The following is a 24137-nucleotide window of genomic DNA, read 5'->3' as shown; positions in this document are numbered from 1 at the left end:
TTATTTGTCTATTTGTTTTCCTGAGAAACTATCTTGAAGATACCAATAGGTAAAATAACAACCATTGATAATGTCCTAGCACTTTGTGTGTAATTCGGTACACACAAAGTGTGTACCTATTGCTATGTTGTCCTTCTTTTACTCTTTAAAATTAAAAAAAAAAAATTGGGGCTGGGGATATAGCTCAGTGGTATAAGTGCCTGCCTGGCAAGCACAAGGTTGTGAGTTCAATCCCCAGTACCGCAAAAAAAAAAAAAATAATAATAATAATCAAAAATGAAAATTGCACTTTTAAAGAGTATAAGGGCCACATCTTATATCAGGAGATAAATTCTTCCCTTTGAGATTAGGCTAAATAAAGTAGTTAGTAGGACCGGACAGGTGCATAGAAAGCTCAGGAAGGTTGGCCATTGTTGGAAAGATAGTTGGTTGACAATGAAGAAACAAATAGTGATGTTTTAGGAAGATCATTCTAGCCAATTGTATAGGATGATTTAATGAGGGACAAAAAAACTGAATCAGGGAGATGAGAGGACAGGTAATTACAGTAACCCAATGTAGGGGAAACAGAGATCTGTTCTATCACCCCTTATGTTCTTATGTGTACTCTGGCTGGATTTAGAATCCCCATTTATGTAAGAGCTGATTAACAAAGAAAAACATAAAACATTTAGTAAATTTACATTTACATGGGAATTTTCACAAGAGAATAAAGTCCAAAGAAATGATGAAACCATGATGTTTTTATACTTTTTAGACACAGAGCAGTACAATTAGGAAGAAATGATAGGACAAGTGGGTGTCTTGATGACAGTAATAAATGCTATGGCTGCTACTAAGAGATACATAGAGGGAGAGTCAGAAGCTAGCAGAAGATCAGAATTATGTCAGAGTTTGTTGATTCAGCTCCATTGCCACCCCAAGTACCAGCTCTAGTGGTCAAGGTTATTTTTCAGCCTTGGTATGGGAAGGACATCCCTCTCAAAAGGACTTCTATGGCATGCAGCCTGTAACAACACAGATCAATGGCACTTCCTGCAGTTACAATTTCCTCAAGAGATTTCAACTTGAAAAAAAATCATTGTATCAATTTGGCATACTTTGAGGTAACACATATATATCTCCAGTTGTGAAATGAGGGTACCTCAATTAGGAAAGCATCCCTGGATAAGGACCAGGGAGGATGGGTAGGTGCATTTTAAAAGAATCAGTAGAATATATGAACTGACTTTTCTAAAGAGGGAGGGGGCTGTAAGTAAAAAGAAATGTTGCCAGGCATGGTGGTACGTGCCTGTAATCCCAGCATTCCGGAGGCTGAGGCAGGAGGATCTTTGTGAGTTCAAGACCAGCCTGGGCTACAAAGTGAGCTCAAGGCCAGCCTGAACTGCATAGCAAGACCCTACCTCAAAAAGACAAAAAAGGAAAAGAAAAGAGAGAAATGTTACCAGTGCTCAAAGTCTGAAGTCTAGCTGAAGGGAAGAAAGGAGACCAGTGAAGAAAATAGGGGAACAGAAAAGCAGCTGTTTTTGCAGTGCGGTAGGTAGCAAGGGGAGGCTGTGGAAGTGCATCCAACTGAAGGGAACTTTTTGGCAGCTGCACAAATATACCATAGTTAATTGGCAATAAAGAACAAATAAAGTGAATACAAAGAAAGATTTGAAGATTCACTAAAGAGTTTATTGAGCCAGGAGTGGTGGCACACTTCTGTAATCCCAGCACTGGGAGGCTGAAGCAGGAGCATCACTGCGTGTTCCAGGCCAGCCTGGGCTACACAGTTCAAGGCCAGCCTGAACTGCACAGTGAGACTCTGTCTCAAACCCCCCACTGAAAAGAGTCTATTGAATGATCAATTCTATGACCAAGAATCAGGCTTTGGAAATACTTAGAGGAGGCTGGGATGGAGAGACACCTGAAAGAAAAAGATCATCAGAGAAGCAGGATGATGAGAAAGAAAGAACAGGAGCACAGAAGCCATGTGGGGAACAAATGTCAAGGAGAGGTTAAGTATGGTAAAGCAAATAGAAACTGAGAAGAGTGGCTCTTTAAAGTTGAATAACTCGTAAGTGAAATAAACCAGACACGTGTAAACATCATATTGTCTCCCTAGTGTGAGAAGCTGAAAGAGCAAATAAGATCCAAAATGTACAATAGATATTGTAAAATGGGCAAAAACTTCAAAAGGAAAGAGAAACTGGGATGGGGGTATGAAGAAAAGAAGAGAAGAGAAAGAAAAAAGAAATAAGAAAAAGGAAAAAAATATATATATAAGATAGTTATACTACTAATTTCTCTTAGTTCATTGAAAAGAAAGATTTGTGCTAATATTGTTTGGATAATTAAATGCCAATATCTCATACTCTGAATAATTTAAAGATAACAATATGCAATGTATTAACCATTGTTACCCACCTATCATCTTGTTTTAAAGTTTTAGGGTTTTTTTCTGTTTAAAAAATAAAAAATAAGCCAGATGTGGTGGCACATGCCTGTAATCCCAGCACTTGGGAGGCTGAGGCAGGAGGATCCTTGCAAGTTAGAGAGCAGCCTGGGCTACAAAGTGAGCTCAAGGCCAGCCTGAACTGCATAACGAGACCCTGTCTCAAAAAGACCAAATAATAATAATAATAACAAACAAAAATAAATACAGCTGAATAGCCTGGCCTAACCTCCTATACCTGGGAAACAAACATTTGGGGCTCAGTGCGTTGTGCATGTGTGATGGTCTTTCCTCATAGACCATAAGCAGCAACCACTGCATCAGGGGACCTGGGCAGGATTCGTGACCGTGGGGTGTCAGGTCCTGAGCTGATTCCCCCATGGCTGGCCCTGAGGAGGGGTCTCTTGGTCCTGGAAAAAGCATAGAAAGTGGGGCTCATTTTGTTTGTCATGGACCTCATGTCCCTCTGACTCATACCTAAAGGACAGGCCAGTCAGAAAAGCTACAGGCTGAAAATTTTATTTATTTATTTTTTTTTTTGGTTTTTCTCTGGTACCGGGAACCGAACTCACGACCTTGCACTTGCCAGGCAGGCGTGAAAATTTTAAATTATTTGTCAAATTGGAGCTTTATGATTATTCAGGGGCAACAGCAGCAACAAATGACTTTCCCCTCAAATGATGTATGAGTGGCAAGTATAGGGATTGTGGAAGTGAGGATGAGGAACTGTCTCTTGGTTTCTGTCCATTTTTATTGGTAATTATTAAGTGTTGTAACTTTTCACATGTGTTTTTCTAAGGGTTGGTCTCAGGAGTCAAATTTCCATGAATTGCTTGGTATGGGGTCAGGTGGAAGATATGAGATTACATTCACGAGGTCCTGGACTTGTCTAGCTATTTGAAGAAACAGGAAATGGACTTCACTTAGAGCAAAATGGATGAGGCTGAGATTTTTATTAATGGGGAAATTTTTTATTTTTCCTTTTCAGCACTAGGGATTGAGCCCAGGGCCTTTTCAGAGGCAGGGTCTCACTAAATCGCTAAACTGCCCAGGCTGGCAAAATCTTTGTACCTTAGCCTCCCAGAGTGCTGTGATTACACTTTAATGGAAAACTTTTAATGTTTACTTTATATAAAACCTTGGAAGACTCTCTGGGACAGATTTAGGCATGAGATCATGTAGAACAAATCTCCTGTGAAAGGACATTTACTAACCTAGAAGTATTTTAAACTAAGATTCAGAAAGTTGAAGGAGTTTGAAAGCTTGAAACTGAGAGTTTTTCGGAATAGTGAAAAAACTACATTTCCCAGGCGGCCTGGCGAGCAAGTCTCTTCACTCGTTAAGGTCCTGTTGCCGCGAAATGCGCTGGGAAATGTAGTGCTGCAAGCCGTCCTGCACGTGACACCTGCGGAGGGAGGCGAGAGAGCGCGCCGCCTGGAGGGACAGAGGTACCCGCTGCGCCTTCCCCTCACAGTTGTGTGTGCGGTGGGGCAGGTTCCCGCCATCTGTCGCCAGGCGTGTAATGAGCTGGCTCGAGTTCAGGCGCTGGGAAGTCCGGGTGGGTGAGGCTGGGCGACGCCCCGTCCCGATTCTCGGCAGCCGGGCGGGGCGCGGGAGAAGGTGCGACTGCCGGGGGCTGGAGCTCGAGCGCGCTGCGGCCGCGCCGGGAGGAAGCGCGTCTAGGTTGAGCGCAAAGTTTCCTTTTTCTGCTTTCTCGTCAAAACAGCTTCGCGGGCGAGGGGTGGAAATGCCTCACTTCAGCTTGAAGAGGGCCGGGGGCCAAAGGGGTTGAAAGGAGCGCCGGCCCCACTTCCCGAATCCGCGCCGCCGGCCATGGGCAGCCGGGACCACCTGTTCAAAGTGCTGGTGGTGGGGGACGCCGCCGTGGGCAAGACGTCGCTGGTCCAGCGCTACTCCCAGGACAGCTTCAGCAAACACTACAAGTCCACGGTGGGAGGTGAGACGGGCCCGGGCCCGCACGAGACCCGAGCGGACGGGGAGGGCGTCCTTGGGTTCTTCCTCGGGTCAGAAGGTAGGCGGCTGGGTCCCCCGCGGAGTCGGGGCTCGGTGTTCACTGGCCTGTCCCCCAGGTAGGCTTTCCCCGCCCGCGCCGACTGTCTGGAAAGAAGGAGGACAGAGGTGTGAAAATGGGAAAGGAGGAAGGGAGGATGTGCTTGAGCACTTGCGGTTCCCCGCAGGCGACTGTTGGGGGCCGGTCTCTCCCTCCACTCGGTAGAGCCCCCGAGACCCTGTGTAGCACGAGGTACGTGCCGGCTGGGTAGGTCCCTGCCTCCTACGGGGGTCTCCTAACCCGGCCTCGGGAGCAGGGCCCTAAGGGTGTGGGGGATGGACGCAGCGTCCCAGCGGAACCCTAGGCCAAACAGATGCTCATCTGATGACCTGCGCGGGTTTTGTCCGTGGATTGCTTAAATAAAAGTAACCTGGGAATTCTTCAAAACATGGGAGGAATTCTTCAAAGAATGAAATATACCACTTCTCTGACCTATCTTCCCACCCCTCTTTTCAAACTGGGGGAGGGAGAGAGGGTGGGAACAGGAGAATTGATTCATTTCTTTTTCACTGTGATCTTTGGACTCCTGAACTGTGCTTTCAAAGGTAGATATGCCTTTTTGTTAACTAGCAGGTAATTCAGATAGGAAGAGCTGATGATGGGAAAAAGTAACTTAAAATTTTATTTAAAGAAGAAACCTTGCACTGAGGGACACTTTGAAAATGTGTGCTGGTGTTCCTGTGAAAGTTTTTAAAATTAACATGTAGGGGCTGGGGATTTAGCTCAGTGGCAAAAGCGCCTGCCTGGCAAGCGCAAGGTCGTGAGTTCGGTTCCTGGTACCGGAGAAAAACAAAAAAAGCAAAAAAAAAGTAAAAAAAAAAAAAAAATTAACATGTAACATTAAAGCATCATCTCTAAGACTATCCAGCAAATTACAATTTTCAGACTGTTTCTTGACCACTCTACCCCTTGTTCCTAAATAATATGAGGATCTGTATTTCACGGAGACAAGTGAAAAGTGTCCTGCCAATTAAGTTTCACAGTGCTAGTTTTCCATTGGTGAAGAACATAATTGCCTTGTCGACTTTTTTCAGTGTTTGCTGTAAGTTCCCCTTGGATTTTATTTCTACCACAGATGGGGAAGAATATATTTCCAAACCTTGGAAGTCATTCTGTTTCTCTCTCTAGCAGACAGCTTTCCCCTGGGTACTCCTTTGGCCTTAACTCGGAGAATCTCAGCCTCTACACAGACTTGTTAGACTGCACCAGTGCTCTTGAGCGTCATCTGTGAAGTGTCCTCCTCCTGGGAGTCATCAGGGAACTTTTTCATTTATCCCCTTCCTGCCTGAGATGATTCCTACAGCCCTAAGGAGGATGTAGAATGCCCCAGGGTGTTTTTCTCCTAATACAATTTGATTAGAAAACAGTGGTGAAATTGAATGTGGAAGATACAAACCCAACCACACTTACCTCATTTCCTCCATCTTCTTTATCATCCCTTGCCTGAGAAAAACCCCAGCTCTCCCAGAAATTGTTTTGGTTTGTTTTTGTTTTTGTTTTTGTTTTTTTGGTTTTTCTCCGGTACCGGTAACCGAACTCACGACCGTGCACTTGCCAGGCAGGCGCTTTTTGCCACTGAGCTAAATCCCCAGCCCCATCTCCCAGAAATTGTTTAACCTGAGTAAAAGAGTTGTTTTCATAATCACTTGCCACTCTCCCGTCCCCAGCCTTGGAGACAAATAGTATCAAATAAAATTGGTTTCACAGAGGAATAAAGCTGGAGACCCCTTTCAAGTGCCAGTATGCATTATCTGTCCCATGCTTAAGTACAAGTTGGACTCATTTTAGCCTCCGGAGGGCTTCAACATAAATAAATTGGATTAAAGTTGCATGTCCAAGGGATTGTAAGTGTATACTCAATCTGAGTTTGTCCCTGGATCTTCTAAAGGTAAATTTGTCCCTGGATCTTCTAAAGGTAAATTTTATTAAAGTATAACATGCCTATATTTTCAGTGGATTTTGCTCTGAAGGTTCTCCAGTGGTCTGACACAGAAATGGTGCGTCTCCAGCTGTGGGACATTGCAGGTAAACTGGGAAGGCCAAATAGAAACAAGGAAAGAAATGTTGGTTTAAGAAGCAAGCTCTTGGCCAGGCGTGGTGGTGCATGCTTGTAATCTCAGCACTCGGGAGGCTGAGGCAGGAGGATCGTTGTGAGTTTGAGACCAGCCTGGGCTACAGAGTGAGCTCAAGGTCAGCCTGAACTGCATAGCAAGACCCTGTCTCAAAAACACAGAAAAAATAAAAAGAGAAACGAGTTGTGGAGGAAAAAAAAAAGTGGCCCAGCAAAGCCAGATATTATTTTTCTTCTGAAGCTAGAATGACTGAGCTGCCCTAAAGACACATGAACTGAGAAAGTAAAACTTTTGCAGGTGCTTTTGTAGCTGTTTTGCCCTGCATAGATGAGGAGCACTCCTTGGGTAGAAGGACTTCCAGTCTATGTTGGTGGATTGTGCAGACTATAGGTGGATCCTTCCACAGCAAGAGGTGGGCACTTGTTCTAGATTTGTAGCTGACCTTGGTGAGAAACAAGATTCTAGGAAAATAGTACAAATAGTGGGTCTTTATTATTTGCTAACTATATCTTTTTAAATTTTTAAAAAATTTGTATTAGTACATATTTGCAGTGCATAATTACATTCATCATGGGGAGTTGGTACATGTGTATAACACATCTTAATTCTTTTTATTTCCCCCTCCCTTCAATCATTTCTTCTAAGCGTTACAAATACAACACTCATCTATTGATTCTCTCTTTTTTTTTGTCCTTTTGAGACAGGATCTCGCTATGCAGTTCAGGCTCACCTGGAGCTCACTTTGTAGCCCAGGCTGGTCCCGAACTCAAAAATATCCTCCTGCCTCAGCCTCCCAAGTGCTGGGTTTGCAGGCATGGGCCACCACATCCGGCTCATCTATTGATTTTTACAAAGACTTTATCATAAGAGCTTTTATCTTCACGTTAGAGATGAGAAATGTAAAGCACGGAGAGCATGATTTGCCCAAAGTCATATAGATAGTGAGTGGCAGAGCAGTGATTTGGACTTGGGAAATCGGTACAGAATCTGCCTTGAAGTGACTAAGCTTAAGAATTCCTTTTATGAGATAGAAAGAGAAATTAATCATTAGGTGGGAGAATGAGGAGGTTCCACAGCAAAGGGAGAACAGGCAGGGTGGCAGAGAGGTGGTGAAAGTGGTTTTCCAAATCACCGTCTCGAGAACTCTCTCTTCTCCCAGGCCAGGAGCGCTTCACCTCTATGACACGACTATACTACCGAGATGCCTCAGCCTGTGTTATTATGTTTGATGTTACCAATGCCATTACCTTCAGCAACAGCCAGAGATGGAAACAGGATCTGGACAGCAAGCTCACACTGCCCAATGGAGAGCCTGTGCCCTGCCTGCTCTTGGCCAATAAGGTATGGGACTGATGGAAGAAAATGGCCCTGGTCTCTATCTATAGTCAGAGACTACACAGATCAAATATGCGTCTGTTCTGGGGCTCTGCTTCCCCTTTTCAAGTTGGCAGAATCATCTCCACCTCCTTTCAGGGAATGTCGAGAGTATGACTTTCTTCGGGAAGAAGGTTGACTATAGATTCTAGATGCTAGTGTTTCCTAGTCATTGGTTGGAGAAATGTTCTAAGCCCACAGATATCTGAGCTGCATTCCTGTTCTTAAGAAGTTGATGGTGTTGCCTTTTATGTTTTTCTTTGTTAGTGTGATCTGTCCCCTTGGGCAGTGAGCCGGGACCAGATTGACCGGTTCAGTAAAGAGAATGGTTTCACAGGCTGGACAGAAACATCAGTCAAGGAGAACAAAAATGTCACTGAAGCAATGAGGTGCGTAGCTCATGCTGATCTGGTTTATCCATCTTCCATCATGGCCCCAGACCCTCTTTTCTTGTTTCTGAGCAAACAGAATTAGACTGAACCACTGTAATGTCAGCTCCTGAATTTTAGGCCTACTCTCTGCAAGTTAACTGAGGCCAACGGGTGCTTACACCTTGTGACTTTATCAAATGCTGCTTAGTGATAAGACAGTGTCTGCCATTTCTCCTGTCCTCCATCCAGCTTCTCAGGCTTATTTTTCATTTGTTTTTTTTTTTTAGAGTCCTTGTTGAAAAGATGATAAGCAATTCCAGAGAAGATACCATGTCTTTGTCCACTCAAGGGGACTACATAAATCTGCAAGCCAAGTCCTCCTCTAGCTGGCGCTGCTGTTAGTAGCATTTGGCTTGTTTCCTATCACAGTTCTAGGAGGTCTTTCCACCTCTCACTGGCAGTTTCACTAAACATTTGAACTGTTTTCTGCCTGCTGTCTGGTGAGGATGCCCATTGTGACTTAAGTGCTGGAGACCCCTGGGCATTTCTGCATCTCCTGGCTATTGGCACTGGTGTAGCCCTGTTGATGCCTTCTATATAAGAAAGATCATCTCATCTTTCAATTTGTGATCTAGAATTTTGTGGGAAGGATTAGAATTCAGCGGCTGTGTTTATTTGGTTTTTGTTTTGTTTTGTTCTGTCCTTTTGAGGCAGGGTCTCATTATGTAGTTCAGGCTGGCCTTCAGCTCACTTTGTAGCCCAGGCTGGCCTCAGACACACAATGATCCTCCTGCCTCAGCCTTCCAAGTGTTAAGATTACAGGTCTGCACCACCACACCCGACAAGCATCTGTGTTTTCAAAACGTAATTCTCACCTACTTGTAAGATTACTCTTGCATTTGATGTATGATAATATGACTTCAGGACAATGAGATCAGACGTCTTTTTCCCAAAGTCCTCACAGACCAGTGCTTTCAGATTCTTTCCTTTGTGGACTTGGAATTTAAACCTCAATTCTGGGATGCAGAAAGTGAAGGCTGGACATCTGTGTGCTGGGTCACTGCTGGTAAACCAGGAATCACTGCATTTATGGAACCTTTGGTCATGATTAACTTTCTCTTGTCTTGACTTCAAGAACTGTCAAGTTTTTAAACTACCTGTTTTGTGTGATGAAAGCATTTCTTTCCACAGAGAAATGAATCCTCACGTTAGAATTGTTTAGTATCTCGCCTGTGGTAGAGCAGCTGCAGCACCTTGCGGCTCTGGGTTGATGTCTCAACACAGTTGATGCGTAGTACTACAAGTGATAGCAGATGGCGTGGTGCTCTGAAATGGGTCCATTCTTCACAGTTTGGAAGTCAGAGCGGAAGAAAAAGGAGAGGTTAATAGAATCCAACAGAGTGGCGTTATGAACACTGGATAGCTAGCACTTAATAGCCAGAGGAAGCAAAAATTGTGTATGGGCCATAGCCTGGGGGTGGAAAGTGGATAGACAGAAAATTATTAGGTAATTTAAATGCCAAATTGGACAGGGTTTTTAGTATCAGGTCATTTCTAGGCAGTTTAATTTGTGAAATCCTCCCCAGGATAATGATTTACAACCTACCCAAGTTTATGAATATTCTTAGTAAATCCAGAGGCGTGAGTTCTTTGATAGACCTTAAATAAATGTCCAAAGTCAGTGTTTCCCAAGTCTGGCTCCTAAGAAATACTGAGGAAGTTTGTTTTAAAATTTATTTGATGGGGGGCTGGGGATTTAGCTCAGTGGCACAGCGCCTGCCTGGCAAGCGCAAGGTTGTAAATTCAATTCCCGGTACCGGAAAAAAACCAAAATAAATAAATAAATAAAATTTATTTAATGTTCTCAGGATTTTGTTGGTACCACTACTAAATCTACTGAATCAAAATTTCAAGGGGTAAGGTCTGGGAATGTGTTACTTTCAAAGCTTCCAGGATGACTGTGATCAAGAGTGTTGGGAAACTATCGCTGGAGAACTTGGTAGGGATGGAGAGCCAGGCCCTTCCTTTTGTAAAGGATCCTGGGGCTCCATAGGTTCTGTTAGCTGTGCAAGCTTTGAAAACCTCTCTGAAGAGGCCAGAAGCCAAATAGCAGAAGTGGGGCCACGCCTTCAGTGGTTTGTTGTTATTCTTTAATGCCAGTCTTTATAGCTTGCTTAGTCTTTTAAAACCTTGATGTTTTCTTTTGTATTACCATTTTCCGATAGACTTTTGATTACAATGATCCCAAAGGTAATAGTGCAATAGCAAATTCCATTTACGTGAAAAGAAAATTTTCATTCACTAGTTTGAGCCCCTGCAAAATCACAAATAGGAACTAAGTCTTGTTTCACCATAGTTAGTAGTTACTGGCCTTCTTTTGTTTGTTTGTTTTTTGTTTTTTTTTTTGAAACACGGTCTCACCATGTTGCCCAGGCTGGCCTGGAACTCACTATGTAGCCCAGGCTGGCCTGGAACTCACAGCGATCCTCCTGCCTCAGCCTCCCCAGTGCTGGGATTATAGGCGTGCACTACCACACCTGGCCCAAGTTACTGGCCTTTCATAATGTGAGTGGGTATAGTATTGTTTTATATTAGTAGTTCAGGAGTATTATGGAAATGGAGACCATTATTTTTTAAATACCTTCTTTTTAAAGGTAGGTAACTACTCTGTTTATCTGTCAATTTACCACTACCAAATGCTTAGATGCATATGTCCACTTCAATATTTGATGCAACTTTGCTAATACTGCTAGAGACGTGACCATTTTAAAAACTGAATGTGCTTTCTTTTCCAATTCGCCAGCTCGGATCTACCTGCCTTTTGGAATATTGCCTGCCAGCCCTTCTGGTTTCTTTCCCAACTGGTGAATATTAGAGGCCTGAAACTCACTAAGGAAGGAAATGATTACATTTAATTAATATTTAATAATTCCCCTCTATGTTCCTGTAGATAAAGAAAAGGAAAGCAATTAAGATGAGGAAGAAGACCCTACCGTGGCCTTCCTAATGATAGCCACCCCACTTCCTCCAGGGTGTATTTTTATCTTACTTTTTTCCTCTTTTACTCGGCTCAAGATTGCTCTGCAGAGCCAGTTTCTCCCTTACTCTTTACTTTTGCTTTTTTGAATAAACTTTGCCACTGCTAAGAAAGGAGGAGACAATTTGCATGAATGGAAATGCAGTTGTACTAAAAATAATGAAGTCCTACCATCTGGATGCTGATTTGTTGGTATATTCATGTTCTAAACAACCTGTAATCCTTCCTTACAGATGTTTCCCTATTTAAGGCTGGATGCCCCCTACTGTTTATCTGGTCTTTGGCCAAAAAAGAAAACCTAAGAATTCCCTGCAGGGTGTTCTGAGAAACCGTAGGAGGGGCTGAGAACAGAGCTGTGGGGTAGTGAGTCCCCTGGCGTTGTGACTAAATAAACAGGGGAGAAGAGATCACAGGGCAGGGAAGGCCCCTGGGCAGTAAGTGGTAACTTGCGCTTTCCCACTACTAAAGAGCCAAAATGAGTCACACTCTGCAGCGACCACCAAGGTGTAATCAGGTTCCTCATTGTTCTCCTATTAGCCTTCAGATCAGCTTTCTTCTTCAGGACACTCCCCCGTCTCACATAAGGCTTTTCTGGCTGGTCCTTATCCCTTTGTAGGCAGTGGACTGACTGCATTTGACATGATTTAGGGCCGTGGTGAGAGGATGTAAAAATCTCAGTGGAAGGGGTTGGGGATTTAGCTCAGTGGCACAATGCTTGCCTGGCAAGCGCAAGGTCATGAGTTCGATTCCCGGTACTGGAAAAAAAAAACCAAAAGCAAAAAAAAAAAAAAAAAAAAAAAAATCTCAGTGGAATTCTACAGATCCAGTGACCACATCTTCCAAGGAAACAAACCCAGTGCCTTTTCCCCTCCACCTTCTTGGCTCACTGTGTGACTCATCTGTTACAGTCACAGAGTCCCCAGAGCTGCAGGTGGGAATAGGTAAAAAGTCACTAGAAAATGAGCTGTGTTGGAAAGAACCCTATATGTATTTTCGAATCAGCCATAAATACCAGAGACTGCAGACTATATATATGAGGGGGGCTTTTTGGTGAGAAAGATCCGATTTCCTTTAGTTTTCAAACATGATCTGAATTCTCTCCAATTTTATCTGCAGAATTTCAGTATAATGTATTGTTCTGTACTAAATTTTTCCAGGGAAACACAACCAACAGGAAAAAGAATATATATATAGAGATGAACACATACAGATAGGTAGAAATATAAATGTAGATATATATATGCACTTATTATAAAGGAATTGGCTCACACAATTATAGCTGGCAAGTCCAAAATCTACAGAGCTGATGTCCCAGTTTGAGTCCAAAGGCCAGCAGCCTGGAAGAGCCCGAACTCTAGCTCAAAGACCATCAGGCAGAAGTCTCTCCTACTTGGGAGAAAGCAGACTTCTTCTAGACTTTTGTTATACTCAGGCCCTGTTTAAATATTAATCTCCTCCAACCACCACCCCCCCCCCCAGAAACACTCAGAAGAGTGTTTGGCCAAATATCTGTGCACCCAGTCAAGTTGATAACATAAAATTAACCATTGCATGCTCTTAACAGTACTGAGCGATGGGTACTGCTGTGATACCTTTTCTTCATGCAAATTTAATCTGATTCACATTCAACTTTTTTGTTTGTTTGTTTGTCTACCAGGAATCAAATTCACAACCTTGCACTTGCCAGCGCTGAGCTAAATCCCCAGCCCCAGATTCACATTCAACTTTAAAGTCCATCTTGGGGCCGGGGATATAGCTCAGCGGCACAAGTGCCTGCCTGGCAAGCGCAAGGTCTTGAATTCTATTCCCGGTACCAAAAATAAGTAAAGTCCATCTTGTTAGGAATTAATTACATGATAATAGGAATCAATGGGAGAAAGGGGTGGGAAGGTGATAATGATAGGTATTTTCTGATTTTTTATAATAGGAATCCAAAGCACTAGAAACCACTCTTCCCTCAGATTGACAAGTTCTGTATCTCTTACACTGTCTTTGAATAAGAAAGCAAACAGTTCCTCCCATCTAATGCTTAAGGGAACAAATGTCTCAAAATCTGACTGACTGAAAGGCAGCCGATTGCATTTGTCATAAAGCCAAGACATAACTGCATGTCTCCTAATTCCTTTCTCCATTCTGTCATTTAGGTTTCTGGGAAACATTTGGCCTGCAAAACCTATTTTAGAAAATAAGCTCAGACATTTAGAGAAACAGAACTGAGCCCCTAGGGGTTTGAAACTCTTGCTTTGTGTCAGCTTCGAGAACATGTTCATGTATGGAAGAGAGACATGTGATTAAACTGGAGGTCAAATTAAGTGGAGCTTGCGTAGCATGCATTGCAGATGTGTGCTACGATGTTTAGCTGCCGAGTTTCATTCACCAAGCACAGTGACTCTCATTTAATTTTGAATATTGCATTTCCTCTTCGCAAGAGCAGGGATTTTAACAAGCGTTCTATTTTCAACTGTTGCTGCCAGTAGCCAGTGCTAATCTGAGTTCTTACTGTAAACCACATACTCTCCTAAACACTTCACATGAGTGACTTTTATCTCGCTGTGACCTCCCATGTGATATATGTGAGGAAACTGAAGCAAAAGAAATACAATTTTTCCAAGGTTAGACAGCTGGCAGGTAACAAAATCGTGACTTTTAACCCTAAGCAGTGAGACCTCAGAAACAGCCCCTTGCTACACTGCCTCCTATTTTAGGTGTGTGTGTATGGTGGTGGTGGATCCTTGAAGTGTTTCCATGTAACAGATTTTCAGTATGGCAGAAAGAGTAATTTAGTAAGTGGGTAATTAATCAAGTGGGGAAGATAGATTTTCCAGTACTTTTATACTGAAAAATGTATATCCTCCTCATTAAGGAAAATGAAGGAAAAAAAAAAATACAAACCACCCATAGTGCTAAAACCCAACTAAGCCCTCCATTTATAGTTCAGTAAATTTGATTTCAGACATGGTGGTGCATGCCTATAATCCCAGCACTCTGGGAAGCTGAGGCAGGAGGATTGCAAGTTCGAAACCAGCTTGAAGAATTTAGTGACTTAATGAGACTGTCTCAAAAATAAAAAGTTAAGGGGCTGGGGATTTAGCTCAGTGGCACAGCGCCTACCTGGCAAGTGCAAGGTTGTGAGTTTGATTCCCAGTACCGGAAAAAAAAAATAATAAAATAAAATAAAATAAAAATTAAAAGTTAAAAGGGCTTGTGTATATAACTCAGTGTAAAGATTCTGAGTTCAATTCCCAGTGACAAAAAAGAAGAAATAGGGGGTGCTTTAAATCAGTTTTTCCCTCCTTCCCCTTTCTTTTCCAGTATTGGGATTGAACCTATGGGTGCTTTACCACTGAGCTGTATCCACAGCTCCTTTTATTTATTATGTTGAGACAGAGTCTCCCTAATTGCCCAGGCTGGCCTTGAACTTGCAATCCACCTGCCTCAGCCTCCTGAGCAGCCAGGATTATAAGCATGCATCATCATGTCCAGCCAATCAATGTTTTATGCAGAGATTTTTTTTCCACACAATATATTCACATTTAAAACACTTCTGATTGCACATCTCTTGTGTGTCCAGTGTTGCAGCAGGGGTTGTAGAAAAGCTAAGGCCTGTGCCATAGAAATCCAAGGGAGAGTGGGGGCTGGGATTTAGCTCAGCGGCACGGCACCTGCCTGGCAAGTGCGAGGTCGTGAGTTCGATTCCTGGTACTGGAAAAAAACCAAAAACCAAAAAAAAAAAAAAGAAATCCAAGGGAGAGAGAGGTCAAGAAAGAGTTCTACAGGACTTGAGATGAATATAAATTGAGAAAGATTTCAGGTTGGAGAGGAAGGGGGACTTTAGGACTCCTTGGCAAGTTTGGGAAGTGGCCAATGGGCCAAAGGGTCTGTGTGCTCGGCGGTGGGAAATGAAGTTAGAGAGCCGGTTGGCAGATTGTCTAGGTCATGCATTTAACTGGACGGGGCACAGCTACCCTGTGTCAGGTGCATCCCTGGAAAGATGCACTGCAGGGCTGAGGAACAGAAGGCTTCTACCCAGGAAGGGCCATCCCAAAAGCAGACAGACGGGTGAGAACTGTCTTAGTGGAGTTCGGGGAGAGGGTGGGGACAGGGTCCTTGGGCTGGGCAGGAGTCTGATGGCTGGGCAGTTGGAGTACAGTGAATGAGGCCGGGCACTGGCTGTGAGCACGGAGCTCACTCCGAGGATGGGATGGAGCAGTGCATGGCAGTTTGCACACCAGGGGACTGTGTGTGGCAGCTCTGGGGTGGCTTTGTTTGGGGCGCGATAATAAAATAAACCACGTAATTTAAAGCAACAAACACGTGTTGCTCAAAGCACAACAGGTTGGGCAGTTCAAGATGGAGATACCAGCCAGTTTGGTGTCTGGTGAGGGCACTCAGCTCCAAAGATGGCACCTGCTTGCTTTGTCCTCACTGGTGGACGAGTGAACAAATCCCACTGGGCCACTTCTAAAGGGCACTAATACCCCTCCAGGAGGCCTCCACCCTTGTGACCTAGGCAGCTTTCAAGGCCCCACCTCTTCATACCAATATCACATTAGGGGTTAGATTTCAACATATGAGTTTTGGAGAGACACAGGCCATAGCAAGGATGGTGGAATCCCAGCACTCAGGAGGCTGAGGCAGGAGGATCATTGTGAGTTCGAGACCAGCCTGGACTATGAAGTGAGCTCAAGGACAGCTTGAGCTGCATAACAAGGCCCTGTCTCAAAGAGACAAAAATAAAATAAAAAAAGCAAGGATGGTGAAAAATAAGGTTGGAAGTAGTCGAATAAAAGAGGGGTCTTTGCAGGGTGTGGTGGTACACACCTGTAATCCCAGGGGAGGCTGAGGCAGGAGGATTGCTGTGAGTTCAAGGCCAGCTGGACTGTATAGCAAGACCCTGTCTCAAAAAACAAACAACCCCCCACACATAAATTTATTAACTTATAGTTCTGGATGTCATGTCTAAAATGGTCTTGCTGGCTGGGGATGTAGCTCAGGGGCACAGCGCCTGCCTGGCAAGCGTGAGGTCCTGAGTTCAATGACCAGTGCCAAAATAAATAAATAAGTAAAAATTTTAAAATAAAATAAAATGGTCTTGCTAAGCTAAAAGGAAGGTACGGGCAGGGCTTTTTCCTCTGTAGTGGCTATTATAAGAAAGAATTGTTTTCTTGTCTTTTCTAACTTCTAAAAGCTCCCACATTTTTTAGCTCATGACCTCTTATTTCATTTTCAGAGCTAGACATCTAGCTAGGTCAGTCTTTTTCACATCTCATTACTCTGACTCTTTTTTTTTTCTTTCTTTTTTGTGGTGATACTGGGGATCGAACTCAAGGCCGTCATACCTAGCAAATTTTTATTTTCTGTTTTGAGACAGTGTCTCGAAGTCACCACATTGCTCAGAGTGGGCTTGAACTTGTGATATCCTTGTGCCTCAGCCTTCCAGAGTGCAGCACCATGCCTGGCTCTTTTTTCACTTTTAAGGACCTTTGCAGTGATGTCGGGCCCGCATGGATAATCAAAGTTGATTCCGCAGCTCAAGATCAGCTTGTGGGAGCTTTATTCCCCAGCCTGTATTCAGTTTCCAGGGGTTGAGACATGGACATTTTCAGGGGTCAGTATGGTGTCTTCAACAAATGGTAAAACTGAGTTGTGGGATTAAAAAACTTGCCCAGGATATCACACAGCCATTTGGAGGTATCGACGAGAATAAACACTATTTTTTTCAAAATTCAAATAATACAGTTTTGTTTTGCTTTTGAGACAGGATGGCACTATGTTGCCTAGACTGTTCTCAAACTCCCGGGCTCAAGTGATCCTCCTACCTCAGCCTCCCTAGTGCTGAGACTACAGGTGTGTATCAGGACACCCATTGCTAAAACAGGTTTGTTTTTTTTTAGAAAAAGAATCTGGGTCTCTCTCCCCCTTCCCCTCTCCTCTCACTTTCAGTACTGGGGATTGAACCCAGGGCCTTTGCATTCAGCTATATTTCCAGCCCTCCATTACATTTTTTTCTAAAATTTTGGGACAAGTTCTCACTACATTGCCCAGGCTGGGTTCAAACCTACAATCCTGCCTCAGCCTCCCAGGAAGCTCCTTATATGGTAAGGACATTAATCTTTTGCAGGATGTATTATAAATATTCCCCCTAGGTCATGGAAGAATTTCAAGCAAAGTAGTAGTATATTTGTGCTGGAAAAAATCTCTCTTATGGTAGCTTAAACACTACTTTATGGAATCCAGACATTATTATGGAAACTTTGGATTTATTGAAAATCAGAGTATTGCACCAGGGATATAGCTCAGTGGCACAAGTGCCTGCCTGGCAAACACAAGGTCCTGAGTTTGATTCCTGGTACCAAAAGAAAAAAAAAAATCGGAGTATGGAAACCACATGAGCGTCATCCTCTAGGAAGAAGTATTGTCTGCTGGACCTACTACCAAGTGCAGAGAAGAAGAGAAAGCTACTGCAGCGACTTGCATGTGAATGGTGACAGTGGAGGTGGTAAGCATGGTGTGGATGTGGGATATTCTTGCCTGGTCCCAGTGGGATAGTACTGAAGGCGGTGGCACCCTTAAAAGCTAAGCCTTCAGGGGGTTACAAGGTGGTGGGGGTCACCCTCAAGAATGAATCAGTGTCTTTCTCAGACTGGGTTCACTGCCTCAGTCTTGCATTGGGACTTGTGGGAGTGAATGACGTATCACAGGACTGGATTAGTTACCAAGAGATCGGGTTGTGGGTCAGGTCAGCCTCCCCTCTGGCTCGCTCTCATGCACTGTGTCCCTTTTGTAGCAAAAGGGAGATAAGATACAGAAACTAACAACACACTAGATCTCCAGAACCGTGAGCTAAATAAACCTTTTCTTTATAAAGTATCCAGCATTGGGTATTTTGTTATAGCAACAAAAAATGGACTAAGAAAGTAAAAAATGAATTTTTATTAAATGCAGTGAAGGAGGAATCAAGAGGTTTCCAGGTTGATGCCAGGTGTGGTGGCATACATCAATAATCCCAGCACTCAGGAGGCTGAGGCAGGAGGATTGTGTCAAGTTTGAGGCCAGCTTGGGCTACAAAGTGAGCTTAAGGCCAGCCTGAACTGCATAGTGAGACCCTGTCTCAAAAAGACAAAAACAAAACAAAACAAAAAAAAACACAGGTTTTTAAAGTTGGAGAATAACACTGAGGAGTGGAAGTGGAGGCAAGAGCAAAAGGATTTGAGCTCAGGTGACTAAGGAAGATGATACTGCACAGCAAAAGAAATAATCAACAAAATGAAAATGTTTGCAAACCATATAGCCAATAAAGGGTTAATGTCCCCAATATAAAAGGAATTCATACAAAATAGCAAAACAAATAAATAAATAAAAACCACAAATAGAAATAGGCAAAGAGCTAGGTGTGGTGGCTCACACCTGTAATTCCAATACTCGGGAGGCTGAGGCAGGAAGATTGCCATGAGTTCAAGGCCAGCCTGGACTACATAGTGAGCTCAAGGCCAACCTGAACTGCATAAGGAGACCCTGTCTCAAAAAAGAAAAATTTAACACTGAATAAAAATAAAAAGAAATGAATGTCAATAAAAAAGAAAAAGAATGAGAATAGAACAGCTTTCTCATTGTGTGGGATGCGGGGAATGGCAATAAAATAAATGTCAAGCTGGGCACAGTGGAATATACCTCTAACCCCAGCACTCTGGGAGACTGAGGCAGGAAGAACACAAATTCAAGCTCAGCCTGGGCAACTTAACAATTCAGGAGACCCTGCCTCAAAATAAAAAAGGTCTGGGAATATAGTTCAGTGCAAAGGTCCTGGGTTCAATGCACAGTATCACAAAAGAAATACATAAACTCAGACTTACATATCTTTATTGTTTTAGCAGTAAAAATTCACCTAAGCTTCTCTCTTAACATTCTTCAAAGCAGATGGGAAGATGGAAATTCTGGAGCAAAGATACAAACATTGGGGAAAATGCGGACCAGGCAGCACTGCCCGAAACCGTGGACCATCTCCACACAGACTGCTGAGCCTCCAGCTTGCACAGGGGCTCAGTGAAGACAGGAAGTTCTTCTGCCCCATCCTATTTCCCAAAGTAGTAGCACCAGGCATAGTGGTGCATGCCTGTAATCCCAGCACTTGGGAAGCTGAGGCAGGAGGGTCGTTGTGAGTTAGAGGCCAGCCTCAGCTACATAAGTGAATTCAAGGCCAGCCTGAACTGCATAGTGATACCCTGTCTCAAAAAGACAAAAACAAACAAAAAAACCGAAGTAGTGCCAGGGCAGAGAAGGCCGCAGGCTGGAGGTAGAAATTTTACAATAACAGGAGGGTTTTTTTTTTAAATACTGGGGATTGAGCCCAGAGATGCTCTACCATGAACCTATATCCCTAGACCTTTTTATTTTAATACATGGTCTTGCTAAGTATTGCCCAGGCTGGCCTCAAATTTGTAATCCATCAGCTTCCTGGGTAACTGGGATTACAAGTGTGCATCACCGTGCCTATCTTGGATTACCTTTCTTTAACTCCCTATCTGGATATTTTTGTCTGTTTACTTTTTGTTTTTCTGAGACAAGATCTTACTATGTAAGTAGTTCGGGCTGGACTTAAACTTGCATGATCCTCCTGCCTCAGCCTCCTGAGTCCTGGGATCACAGGTGTGCACCACCATGCCCGGCCCTATCAGGGTCTCTTAGAGAGTGATACTTTCTCTGCTTCCATGGTCAGCAGAAGCAGAGGCCAGTGTCTGTCTTTATACCTGGTTGACTGACTTTCATACATTCACAGAACTGAAAGTGCTCAGCACAGAGTAGGTGCTGACCTTTTTTTTTTTAAATAAAGCTCACAGATGAGGGCTGGGGATGTAGCTCAGTAGTAGAGCACTTGCCTAAGGTGCAAAACCCTGGATTCAATCCCCAGTACTGGGGAAAAAAAAAACCTAAAACTCCTAGCTGCTGTAGCATAGCCTTTGAATGAAATAGGTTCTCCTTAGGAATATGGAAGTAGCATCAGTCCTTCCATACTAGCAGTGCCAGTTCTTACTATCGTGTGTGTGTGTGTGTGTGTGTGTGTGTGTGTGTGTGTGTGTGCGCGTGTGTGTGTGCTGAGCTATATCCATAGCCCTTATGGTCTTTAATATATACATGAGAAAAATAAAAGTTTATTTCTCAAAATGTATCTAAAATCATAGGATAAATTAAGCATTAGGCTTAAAAGGCCATTACATTTGTGTGTGTGTGTGTGTATGGGGGGGTCTCACTTTATTACCCAAGCTGATCTCAATTTCTTAGGCTCAAAAACCCTCCTGCCTCAGCCTTCCAAGTAGTTGGAACAACAGTACAGGCAAATGCCACAGCACCAGGTTCTAGATTTCACTCCCAGTAGTAAGGAATGATACACAGTGTCATACATCTTGTACCTTCAGCATTGTCAGGTGGGGCTTCTAAGATCAGACTCATGATCAGTGTCTTGGGTTCCCAGCCCAGTGACTGGGACAGTCACACAGGGCAGGTTGTTTAGGGTGGCCGGAGGGAAGTGACCTTGGAGCTGTCAGTCCAGGTTCTCTTGGCTACAGCAGACAGAGTTGTCAACTTTCCACTAAAATGTCAACTAGAAGCTTAAGTTTTAGGCTATTTTCTTCCTAAGAGACAGCATTGGTTGAAATACTGAGTGGAGGGCCAGGGATATAGCTCAGTGGCACAAGTTCTGGCTGGCAAGTGCAAGGTCCTGAGTTCGATTCTCAGTACAAAAAAAAAAATACTGGGATGTGATGCTTACCTTGGAAAGGGGCATTCTGTACACTGGCCTTGAACTGCACTATCAGGACAAAGCCTGCGAGACCTGCTCTGAACTTTTCACCTCCTTGCACACATTGACTATAGCTGGTTCCATCCATTACTTCATAAGTGAGTATGAAGAATTCCTCTGCCTCAACCCATAGTACTAAATAATAGTAATTTGCTAAAATAATAGCAATTAGTTCTGATGCAGCAGCCTCCAACAAAGCCATTGTGGGGTCACCGCACCACCTCCGCCTTGTCAATGACATTCTGGACAATAAATAGGAATGATAAGACCCTTAGGGTAGAACTATTTAAACGTGATAGGATGACAATTATCAAAAAAAAAAAAAGAGTATGCTGGTAAGAATGTGGAGGAATTGGAACACTTGCGCATTGCCAATGGGAATGTAAAATGGTACCACTCCTATGGAAAGCCATATGGCAATTCCTTAAAAAATTAAGCAGTTGTCTTACATTCTAGCCGTTCCAGTTCTGAGAATATACCCAAAAGAAGAGAAAGCAGGACTCAGATATCTTTACTGTGTACCTGTCATGTGCATACTCACACTGTTCACACTAGCCATAGGGTGGAAGCAACCCAAGTACCCGCGGATGGATGAGTAAACACATGGTATGTAGATATAATGAATTATTGTGGGGCATGGTGATGCATGCTTATAGGTCCAGCACTCGAGGCTGAAGCAGGAGGATCCCTACTTTGAGGCCAGCCTGGACCGCATTGGGAGTCCCTATCTCAAAAATAATTTTTTTTAGTTAGGTTTAAGAGGAAGGAAATTTTGACACGTACTGCAACATGGATGAACCTAGAAGATATGCTAAGTGAAATGAGCCAATCACAAAAGGCCAAAGACTGATTCCACTTACATGAGGTTGTTTTTTTTTTTTTTTTTTTTTTTTTTTTTTTTTTTTTTTTGTCTTTTTGAGACAGGGTCTTGTGTGCAGTTCAGGCTGGCCTTGAACTCACTTTGTAGCCCAGGCTGGGCTCGAACTCGCAATGGATTCTCTTGCCTCAGCCTCCCGAGTGCTGGGATTACAGGGGTGCGCCACCACGCCCGGCACATGAGACATTAAGAGTAGTTAAATTCATACACGCAGGAAGTGGAATAATGCTTGCTAGAGGCTGAGAGTTTGGAGGAGGGGGCGTGGGAGTTACTGCGTAATGGGTACAGACTTCAGCTGGACAAGATGAAAAAGTCCTAGAGATGCACACTGCTGATGACTGCAAAGCCACACGAATGTACTTACTGCCAAAGAACTGTGTACTTAGAATGGTAACTTTTTAAAAAGTGGCATGGGAGGGTGGCATGGCTGAGAAGTAACTGGTTTAACGCCTCACTGGTGGACTATGCTATTCTCTTGCCTTAGGGGAGCCGGATTCTACAAAGCGAGCTTCAGGAGGCGGGTGGTGGGTGTGGGGAGACTGTTACCTCCGTTGGTGGTAATGCCCCGCCTCTAGCAGGGGATGCAGTCTGTTTATAGTGGTGTAGTAGGCCACAGCTGTCCAGTACAGTTCCCGAGCGCTGTCTGAGAATTTCAGGCATCCAACAAATGTTGGTAGATGTAAATGGAATGATTTGAGTTGTCTCCAGGTCTGATTTGAAAGTCTTGAATCAGCTTCATCCACTCCTACCCAGGGATGAGGTAATCTTTCAAAAACTGAACATAACCCACGTACCTTGTGTGTACTGTGTGCCAGAGACTGTCCTAAAAGCCTTTTATGTAGTAACTCATTTAATCCTATGAGGTAGGTAATTGTATCCCATTTTACAGATGGGAAAACTGAGGCTCAGTGAGAGACCGTATATAATTAGTAATTAGTGGACTTGGGGTTTCAAATGTACACACTGAAATCCCAGGGCTCGTAATTCTAATTCATAGTAATTCTAATTACTATGTACCACGTTTTCCTTGAAATAGTACTGTCTGAGACCTGGACTTTAATAACCCTGAAGTGGATCTCAAGGTCCAGAATGGAGACTGGAAATTGGGGGTGAAGGTATTTCTTGCTTTATGATCCTGCCCCTTTCTACTGCAGCAGCGTGATTGGCCTCTGACGGCAAATGCCGAAGCCAGGGTAAAGGGGCTTGTGGGTTTAAGGTCAAATTTTTTGAACTAAAGGAATTTCCCTCCAATTCTGAAGCAGCCCCTCACTGACGAATCTGCTGCCTGTCCCACAGGTTTTGCTACTAGTGAATTTTCTAGGTGATCAAGACGGACGAAATGAAACGCCATTACACAAAAACTTAACGACGCCGAACTCTATATAAGTCTTTTTTTCTAGTGGTCCCAAGATACGACCCAAGACGAATCTGCAACTACGGAGGGGAAGCCAGGGGGCGGGCTGAGCAGCGACCATTTTTGTTTTGCGGCCGTGCGCTCTCAGAGCATCTTGACTAACAGGACCCCAGGAGGAGGCGGAGCCTATCCGGGAGATGGGCGGGGCCTGAGAGACGTGATGATTCAAACGGACTAATGAGCAGGGCGCATCTGGCACACATCGCCAATGACCGGGCGTGTAAGGGCGGAGCGCATAAACGCTAGCGGGTTAGATTGTACCGCAGCTTTGGCGCATTTTCGGCTGGTTTGATTCATCCATTTTGAAGAGACGGGGAGCGGGGGGCTCTTCTGATCCAGGGGCCCAGAACCAAGGAGTGGCGGAGTTTGAGAAGGCAGCGGCTCGGGGTTCGGCGACAGCGGCCCCATCGCCGAAGTTCGGGGGGGGTGGGGCGCCGAGCGCGCGGGGAGGGGGGGGTCCTGGTCTTTGGCTTCTCGACTCGGTCCTGTTTCGACAGCGAACATGTCTCGGCCTGTCAGGTCAGTGCGGAGTCGGAGGCCTGGAGCGGGTTGGAGGGGGCTGGGCTGAGTGGCGAAGGAGTGGGGACCAAGGCTCAAGTCTGCCCTCCCGGGTGCCGCGCGCGACCTCCTCCGTTTCGGGGCCCGCGCGCGCCCTTGAGCGTGGGGGGCCCTGCTGGCGCGCGGGGGC

The 24137-nt window shown here is 44.2% G+C and overlaps 2 protein-coding genes across 10 annotated transcripts in view; both read left to right on the top strand.

The window, feature by feature from the left end:
* The first annotated feature begins 3780 nt into the window (after positions 1–3780).
* Rab29 (RAB29, member RAS oncogene family) lies at positions 3781–19515 on the top strand. Of its 8 annotated transcripts, none has more exons than XM_005375371.2 (6): positions 3781–3885; positions 4164–4394; positions 6462–6533; positions 7740–7921; positions 8222–8343; positions 8613–8999. In XM_005375371.2, the coding sequence occupies exons 2-6, from the start codon at positions 4271–4273 to the stop codon at positions 8725–8727; spliced, it is 615 nt and encodes a 204-aa protein (XP_005375428.1). In that variant the 5' UTR covers positions 3781–3885; positions 4164–4270; the 3' UTR covers positions 8728–8999. The 8 variants fall into 8 exon arrangements, with proteins under 8 accessions (XP_005375428.1, XP_005375429.1, XP_005375430.1 ...); XM_005375372.2 differs by lacking the exon at positions 3781–3885 and adding an exon at positions 3894–3995; XM_005375373.2 differs by lacking the exon at positions 3781–3885 and adding an exon at positions 3894–4057.
* Positions 19516–23696: 4181 nt separating this feature from the next.
* The window catches only part of Nucks1 (nuclear casein kinase and cyclin-dependent kinase substrate 1), a 35697-nt gene continuing 35256 nt past the window's right edge, over positions 23697–24137 (top strand). The window contains exon 1 of one of the 2 annotated variants that reach the window (XM_005375370.2): positions 23697–23968. In XM_005375370.2, the coding sequence (XP_005375427.1) occupies positions 23952–23968 (17 nt within the window). In that variant the 5' untranslated portion in view covers positions 23697–23951. The remainder of the gene's footprint in view (positions 23969–24137) is intronic. The other variant, XM_005375369.2, reaches the window with a different exon arrangement.

Source organism: Chinchilla lanigera, unplaced genomic scaffold (assembly GCF_000276665.1).
Source record: "Chinchilla lanigera isolate Chin_1 unplaced genomic scaffold, ChiLan1.0 scaffold00005, whole genome shotgun sequence".
Lineage (NCBI taxonomy): Eukaryota > Metazoa > Chordata > Mammalia > Rodentia > Chinchillidae > Chinchilla > Chinchilla lanigera.
Note: the sequence above shows the minus strand (reverse complement) of the source record. Positions and strands in the feature narration are given on the sequence as shown.